The sequence below is a fragment of the Papaver somniferum genome, unplaced genomic scaffold (assembly GCF_003573695.1).
Source record: "Papaver somniferum cultivar HN1 unplaced genomic scaffold, ASM357369v1 unplaced-scaffold_81, whole genome shotgun sequence".
Lineage (NCBI taxonomy): Eukaryota > Viridiplantae > Streptophyta > Magnoliopsida > Ranunculales > Papaveraceae > Papaver > Papaver somniferum.
Genome location: NW_020651082.1, coordinates 5,329,034 through 5,337,040, shown reverse-complemented (window position 1 = coordinate 5,337,040; position 8,007 = coordinate 5,329,034). Strand labels below are relative to the sequence as shown.

The 8,007-nt window shown below is 37.2% G+C and overlaps 2 protein-coding genes across 2 annotated transcripts; one reads left to right on the top strand and one right to left on the bottom strand.

The window, feature by feature from the left end:
- The first annotated feature begins 519 nt into the window (after window positions 1–519).
- LOC113345400 (WD repeat-containing protein 43-like) lies at window positions 520–4,773 on the top strand. The gene is made up of 14 exons (XM_026589176.1): window positions 520–671; window positions 787–886; window positions 1,000–1,158; window positions 1,256–1,374; window positions 1,461–1,615; window positions 1,788–1,876; window positions 1,966–2,506; window positions 2,736–2,903; window positions 3,018–3,199; window positions 3,293–3,372; window positions 3,514–3,625; window positions 3,745–3,819; window positions 3,899–4,134; window positions 4,454–4,773. The coding sequence occupies exons 1-13, from the start codon at window positions 646–648 to the stop codon at window positions 4,115–4,117; spliced, it is 2,025 nt and encodes a 674-aa protein (XP_026444961.1). The 5' UTR covers window positions 520–645; the 3' UTR covers window positions 4,118–4,134; window positions 4,454–4,773.
- Window positions 4,774–4,911: 138 nt separating this feature from the next.
- LOC113345401 (extensin-like) lies at window positions 4,912–6,431 on the bottom strand. The gene is made up of 3 exons (XM_026589177.1): window positions 6,225–6,431; window positions 5,985–6,069; window positions 4,912–5,881 (listed from the first exon to the last, which is right to left on the bottom strand). The coding sequence occupies exons 1-3, from the start codon at window positions 6,240–6,242 to the stop codon at window positions 5,178–5,180; spliced, it is 807 nt and encodes a 268-aa protein (XP_026444962.1). The 5' UTR covers window positions 6,243–6,431; the 3' UTR covers window positions 4,912–5,177.
- Between the last annotated feature and the right edge of the window lie 1,576 nt (window positions 6,432–8,007).

Below are 8,007 nucleotides of genomic sequence, written 5' to 3'. Positions count from 1 at the left end.
GCGCTTTTGAAGAGATTTTTCTTTGTTCTTCTGAGTAGTCCTATGATTAACTTTTAAATTTACTTTGTTTTTGCATTGAAATCTTTGTTGTATTTTAGTTGCAGGTTTGATTTGGTTAATATCCAAAACTTGAAGACTTCTCTGCTTTTTACCTATTTCTTCTTGTTGAAAGCAATTTGAAGTACTACTCCAAAAAAATAAATCTTGTTAAGAGAAACTCGAAGTACGACTTCAGAAAAATCAAGTTGGGCTGCCAAATCAAATTGGATTTAAAATTCCGCCATTTAAAGTCTTTATCGCTGGCATTATAATCAAGATCGCTCGATAGCATCTCGACGGCCGAACCATTTCCCCCAGTGGGTCGACTAGTTTGCAACCACCACGTACAGCAAATGGAAATTTATGCCAGTGTGTAGGCCGCCTAGCATAGCAAATGGAACTTAGTGTTTGGATCAATTCGTATAAAACCCTAAAACCCGAACCCGGTCAAAAACTTTGATTCCCTAACACTACTGCACTGGCGAAAACAAAAAGGAGCAAAAGCAGACCAAAAGATTTAGCTAGGGTTTTAGTTCCCGCCGTTTTCTTCTCCTTGTTTCCAGATTTTCCCTGAACAAAGAAGATTCAATAGTGATTCAAGATATAATGGGCATCAGGAAGGAAAACCCCAGGTACAGTTTTTTTTCTTCAGAGTTTTGATCTTTTTTTGATTCGCTAGGCTTTTGTATTCGAGATATTAGGGCAACATAGTTGAATAATAATCTTCAACAAAATGGTTGTTCGCAGGAATATGGGTTCTTCTTCACAAAATATTAAAGATATTTTGACATCATTTAGTCCTTCTTCGGATTTCTTTGCAATTAGTTCCGGAGATGGTCGGATTAAGGTAAATAAAAATCTCACAAAGGCGCCGATTGATTAAATCACTCAGCCACTTACTGGGATTTCGATTCTGGATGTTGTTTATAAATGGGAGTTTTTTTTTTTTTTTTGTTTCAGGTTTGGGATACTATTAAAGGTCAGGTCCAGACACAATTTGCAGACATTGCGTCAACTGCTATGGAGACTAATGATGGTACATCGTTATACAAAGAATCAGGAAGTGGGCATCTTTCACTTGATTATACATGTATGAAATGGTTAGATTTGGAGAGAAAGGTTCGTCACTCTTGTTCGATTTCAAGCTTAATTAGTTGTGAAACTATTAGGTCCTCCTGTTTTGAGAATGAAATTTGTTTGGTTATTTGTGTTTCAGAAGAAGAAAAAGAAGGTTGGGCAGTCGCTGTTAGTTGCGGGAACGGGTAGTGGTGACGTTATAGCTCTTGATGTATCTTCCGGGCAATTGAAATGGAGGTCCAATGATTGCCATCCTGGGTGAGTTATGTCCTAGTTTCATTAGGTAGGTTTCGAGTAGAAAAAGGTTTTTGTTTACACAAATTGAATCCTTTGTTTATTTTCAGGGGTGTCAATGCTGTTTCCTTTTCTTCAGAGAGGTCATGCGTATATTCAGCGGGTGCTGATGGTATGGTTTGCCAAACTGATCCTGCCAGTGGTAACTTATTGGAGAAATTTAAAGCTTCTGGGAAAGCAATATCCTCTATGGTCATCTCACCTGGTATGTTTTGGAATTGTGTCTTAAGTTTACACCAGTCTTTATCTACACTTTGCTAATGCAAATATGGGATATCTTCATGTTTTGTGGTATATTTCCCTGACTTCCTGCATGTGGAATCTCTGGTGGTTTGTTGAATTTTATGGCATTAATTGTGTTTCTTCTTTTATATCAGATGGAAGGAAATTAGCAACTGCAGCTGCTCAGCTGAAGATCTTTAATTGTTCTAATAACAAAAAGATACAGAAATTTTCAGGCCACCCTGTGAGTACAAACAAATTTTTTATGTTTGTTTTTTCATCTATTTTCTTTTCCTTCGTAAATCATATTAAAAGCATATACTGTTTCAATAGGGTACTGTTCGTTGTATGATATTCAGTGATGATGGGAAATACGTTCTTTCTTCTGCTGCTGGGGAAAGATATGTTACCCTATGGGAGATAGATGGTAGCAAAAAGAAGTCCGCCAGCTGTGTTCTTTCCATGGATCATCCTGCCGTCTTCTTAGATTGTAAGTGCAAAGTGAGTGGGCAAACAGATGATGCAGGAATTTACGTCTTAGCCATCTCCGAAGTGGGTCACTGTTATTTCTGGTATGGCAGACATGTTGAGGAATTAAAAAATGCCAAACCAACAAGAATCTCATTATCTGCTGAGGGTCACTTCTCAAAGAATCATAAAAGCGCATTGCCTATGATATTTGCTGCAGAGTTACAAGGGATCCTGAAACCTGGTTCAGGACAAGTATATCTAGTGTATGGTTCTATGGTAAAACCGTCGTTTGAGAAAATGCTAGTTACATATGGTACAGACATTATGTTAAATAGTACCCAGGAGGGAGTTCTTCTGCCATTGGAACAATCGCACAAGAAGGGGCAAGTTTTACACACTGAAGGTATGGTCCTTATTAATTGGATATATTTTCTTCTTATGCCCATTCCCTTTCCCAAAGTTTTTGATGGTTACCTGTAGCCTGTCGGGACTGTTGTTGAAGTTGAAACCCGTAAAAACTTCACGTTACTGCATTGAAGCTAAAACTTATAGAATAGTCTCTTATCTCATCGAACAAAAAATGCTAACATATTACCATAAGTTTCTGATTGTGCTTTTTCCTTTATTTACAGTAACTGCGTTAGACCGTGCAAATGCTGAAGATGCCACACTTCATCCGAAGCTTCATGATTTTAAGAAAATGAAAAAAAGGCTCCGGCCTTCTAGTATTGATACCGACGAAGAGATGACTGATGATATGATCAGCAAAACCAGCCAAACTAAACCTTTGGAAATAGATGGTAAGTTCAAGAATTCTTAAGGCGTTTTGTTGTTTGTAGTTTACAACCTTAGCAAATGATTTTTCTTGCAGTTCGTGTAAATTTATTTGCTCTCTGATCTGGGAGTTTTTACAGATGACCAAGAAAAAAGTGAGGAGATTGTCGCATCAAGCATGGAGTATAAGCTTAGATCATTAAAAATTCTTAGTAGTGAAGATGAACCTAGTAAAGGAAGTTACCAGTCAGCTCTTAAAGATTTAATGAGTTCTACCATGTTCATTGATGGCAATTTTGAAGCTAAGATCCCTCCAAAGAAGGTTAGTTTCTTAATCAAAGTTTTTGTAATCACCACTTTTATTTTTGTGTGTGCTAATGAAGGCTTTGTTGAATTTCTATATATTCCTCACCAGATAAAAGCACATATTATGTCTTTACCACCTCATGATGCATACAAGTTGCTGACGTTCTTGGTGACCCTGTGGAAATCAAGGTGTGTGTTATTTATTTTCTACATGGAGTAACATTACATATGTATTATTAGTATATCTGGTAATTGGGTAATCCTCTTCATTTGGCATAAAAATGTAGGACACCCATGGAGGTTTTGACTAAAATCTTTTGTCTTTAACAGGTCAGGCAGTGCAAAATATGTTCTACCATGGATTTGTAGTATACTAGTAAATCGCAGCTCCTATGTCATATCCCAAGAACCGTCTTCGCAGTTGCTCGACTCCTTGCACAAGGTAAAATTGCTGCAAAGTCTTAACTTCGTAGTTGTAGTTAATCGTTTGTCATTGCAGGTTTGTGACTTTACCTGTAATTTATCGTATTACAGCACTGACTGTCTTATTTCTTGTCTCAGATGACAGAATCAAAATGTTTAGCTGTTCAACCTTTGCTACAGTTGTCGGGTCGCATGCAACTTGCGATGGCAAAGGTCTGACATATCTAGTTAATCTGAAGAAATCGTTTGTTTTTAATAATTTTTTCTGGTAACCAGGCTTATGTTATTGCAGATTGACAAGACTGTGAAGGATACTACACACACATCAGCAAACCATGATCAGTCTGATGAGAGTGATGATGACGATGAAGATGATGATGAAGGTATTGAATTTGTGTATGGGCAAGATGAATCTAAAAGTGGTAAGGACACTACACACGCATCAGCAAACCATGATCAGTCTGATGAGAGTGATGATGACGATGAAGATGATGATGAAAGTGATACTTAAGGGCATCACTGAAGGAGGTAATGGCAAGTTAAAATCCTGCGATGTTTTCTGTGATTGTCTCTTTCTTTTTGGATAATACTGTCCAGAAAAATAGATCGTATCATCATTTTGACAGTGCTATTTTTACTCTATTTTTTTTATCTTTTTGGATGCCTGTTGCTCTACATATTGACTAAATGAAGCAGTTTGTAGTAACCCCTGGACCGCTCCATGAAATATCTAATGTCCTCATGTAGCTTTTCTTTAGTTAATTTTGTCATTTGCTTTTGTTTTATTGACCATCGATTTTGTGTAGCTTATCTTTGCTTTCCATTTTTTTTTTTTTGCCGTTACCAGGTACCTTATTTGATGTGAATGTAACGAGTTGCCTCAATAGGACCCAAGATGTACAACACTTGCATTATAGCTGGTTTTGCGTACTAAACTATAACAAAAGAGCAACCAAAGATGCGAGAATCATCAATCTGGTAATACCAGCTTAAACTTTTTTTCAGGTTTGGCTATGCTGTTTTTTGGGACATTTTGTAACCCATGGCAGTTGCTCGTCTTATGTGTGTAATTTTCTTAGCATAATTTTACTTTACCTAGGAAAAATTACTATAATGATGTTACTGTGAGATATTTAAGGTCATTTATTATTTTAGGTTACATACTTACATGGGCCCATTAATTCATACAAATGAAATTTCCACCCAAAAAGATATGCTGGTGAGCTGCAAGGGATTGTTTTACTGAAATAAGTTGCTAACCTGCTGATTGTTCTGCTGTTAGACATATTCTACGATGACAGTAAATTGGGAAAAAGTACTCCAAAAGTAGAACACTGTTACATAGTTCACAAATATATATGTATATTCCATTATTCTTTCATACGAGATGAACACCAGATAGTATCCATGTCTTATTCATTACGTACAGGTCATTCGTTATAGCTACCTCAGTTACTGTACTCGTTACCTAGTGGGCCTAGTCGTCTCCTTTTTTATCTAGCTAATTAAGATTCTCTTTTAGTGGCAAAAGAAAGAGAATCCCTTCTTACGTACTAATCCCTCCTTGAAATCTAGACGATTGTACATGCATTAGGATTTTCGTCGCTAAACATTGAAGTAATAGTATTCCCATTACTGTGGACACTGTCATAGTTTCGATATTCTCCATTATAGTGTTCTTCCATTCTATAATCTGTGGGCTGTGGAGGTGAACGCGCACTCTGGTAGTAGTACCTAGGGATGTATGGTGAAGGTGTATAGTTGTTGTAGCTATGAGTGGCATACATGGGTTGGTTTGTTCTAAGTTCATGAGGGTAACTTTGCCAGTGTCCATGATCATTTTGCTGATCATTTGGGAAGCTACTGTACCCATATCTGTTATCCTGTGGATGATGGTGATGTATAACATGAATTTGTTCCAAATCCTTAGGTTGGGGTGGGTTCTCTAGTGTTGTTGGTGGTATTGGCGTCTCAGGTGTCGTGTTCTCCGGTGGAGTTGGGTTTTCAGGAGGTGGTGGATCTTTTGGAGGTTCTGGTGGTGGTGAGTTTTCAGCAGGTGGAGGTTCTGTAGGAGAGGTTGTTGCATCAGGAGCTGCGGCAGCTTCCGGGGGAGGTGGTTCTGTAGGGGGTTGAGTAGACTCTGTAGGTTCAGTGTGGCTGCAAACAGTAGCAATTTTCTTGGTCCTCTTTATAGCTTTGACGATCTTATCAGGTTCAGCCCATCCTATTATTGTCACCTTTTGTTTAGGGAAATCAATATGCGTGTCATATATGCCTGTCCAAAATTTCAAATTAACGTACACAGCAGAATTAGGAAAAACACAAAAAGAAAACATAGACAGCAGAATTAGAAAATGGTGTATGATAAAGCTAATTACCATTAATGCCACTCAAAGCTTTCTTGATCTTCTGCACACATCCATTGCAGTCCATTCGGACATATATTTCAGTCACCCGTGGTTTCTGTATGATCAGTAAGAAACCAACAGTTAGATATATATGTATCAGAAGTTAGAATAACATGAAATAGATAGATCTTATTGATTCAACATTCTTGTTATACTTGTGATGATCTGTATCATATTTGACATGCTGCATAGTGGATTTAAAGAACATACCTCTAATGCAGGAACCATGATTAAGGCGAAGAAAAGAAGAGGGAACTTCTCTTCTGAATGAGATTTCAAGTTGCAGAATGAATAAGAATCAGAAATGTGTATTTATATGTGTGCTTGGGTAGGGAGAGGGAATATTTGAAAGGTGAAAAGTGTGGGTCAGTTTAGGAATCTACCTTTAGGAAAAAGAGGAAGAGAGAATAGGATAGCTAAGAATTAAGAGCACCGCGTCGATTAGGCGATTTTGACGACTACCCGACTCAGAAGGGTAAATATCTGATTGTACCAAGAGAATATGGAGAAAAACCGCAGATGTTTTAGCACACATGGATGACATGAAAATATGAATCTCTAGGATTCGTTGAATTCGCATTTAGAATTCTGGTTCCTAGGAATCTTAAAGGGTGCATCTAGCTTTAGTGGTAGTTTATTGTTGACAGTTTAAGCCTGTCAGATTCTGTAATCCTGCAGTCTGTAATTAATCCCTGCATAGGCACTGTATTTTCTCATTCGTTACTAGGTCTAGTCTACTTAATCAAACGAATGACAATCTGCTGAAACATCTTGCTTTTAATAGCTTTTTGTGGATAATTAGGAATTTTCTTTTTTTAGCTATACTGAGGCTTGTTTTTGTTTGGACAAGCAAAGATGCTTTAGAAGTATGCCTGGACTACATGATCATAATTGAGGCAGAGAAAGCTAAGTAGCAGTATAGGGATGGGTCATGACTGAATATCCTAAAGCCGTCCAAAAAACCAAAGATAGCAGATAGGTATGTAAAGTAATTGCCAATGCTATGATTTTCATTGCAGTCAAAAGGAAAAAGAGAGAACCAATATTGCTTTTGTCTCAGGATAATGCCCACTTTGTGGACATTCTTTCGCACATTATTGATTGTTTCCTTGTAAGACATGGAACACTAACTTGTAAGAAAGGAATCAAAAGAAAATTGTGGTTCTCAATACAAAAGATTAGGTGATGTTTTTTTTTTTTTGCCCTTTTTAATCATGAATGGGAAGAGGCTCGATGCACAGCAAAGATGATGTTGATGCTACTCATGATGATAATATGACGACAGTCCTTGGGACCGCGATGTTGGCCAGAAAACTCGTCTCCTTTCGCTGCGGTGGACATACGTGTGCGCATGGTTTGCTTGCACGCTTGCATGAGATGAGATTATTGAGGTTAAGAGCAGCACGTTGTACACGTGCTTGTCCGATGGAATGTAATCGTCGGATGTTGGTACCTAGAGTTGGTTCTGTAGTTTCACTCCACTACTATAAGAGGAACCTACAAACAGTGGACTGGATTCCGATTCTATCACATGTGCTTAAAATGGGCATTAACCCATTAGGTCATTGCTGTTCTGCAATTTGGTCCCTCATTTGAATGATTTTTGGGCACCATGTTTTTTTTTCTAATTATTATTTTATTTGAAACATACCTTGTTTTTTTTGCGGGCCCATTTCCCCTATGTTACTAGGTCACTGTGAAGTAAAATTCAACATCCTCGTCTATTTGTTTTTCTTAATGGCTAAAATATATTATTATTAATTAAGTTTGTTAAGATAATAGATTATGTTAGTAAGATTATATATATTTGATTTAATGTTAGTATAACCGAATTAAGAGAATAAAGACCATTTGAAGATAGGAAGGAGAAGAAGAGTTTTTGGGAAAACTTTTTTCAAAAATTAAGTTTTGAGATTCTTATATTCAACATAGAGTGATTTGAAAACAAATTTTGACGAATGCGAGTTTTCAATCTTCATAACGATCCGGCAAT

What these genes read in the sequence shown, in the direction of transcription:
- LOC113345400 (XM_026589176.1), top strand. Translation starts at nt 646, where the DNA reads ATGGGCATCAGGAAGGAAAACCCCAG. An exon ending in ATCAGGAAGGAAAACCCCAG is followed by an intron (nt 672 to 786) that starts GTACAGTTTTTT and finishes GGTTGTTCGCAG; the next exon opens with GAATATGGGTTCTTCTTCAC. An exon ending in GGTTAGATTTGGAGAGAAAG is followed by an intron (nt 1,159 to 1,255) that starts GTTCGTCACTCT and finishes TTTGTGTTTCAG; the next exon opens with AAGAAGAAAAAGAAGGTTGG.
- LOC113345401 (XM_026589177.1), bottom strand. An exon ending in AGCTTTGAGTGGCATTAATG is followed by an intron (nt 5,882 to 5,984) that starts GTAATTAGCTTT and finishes AATTTTGGACAG; the next exon opens with GCATATATGACACGCATATT.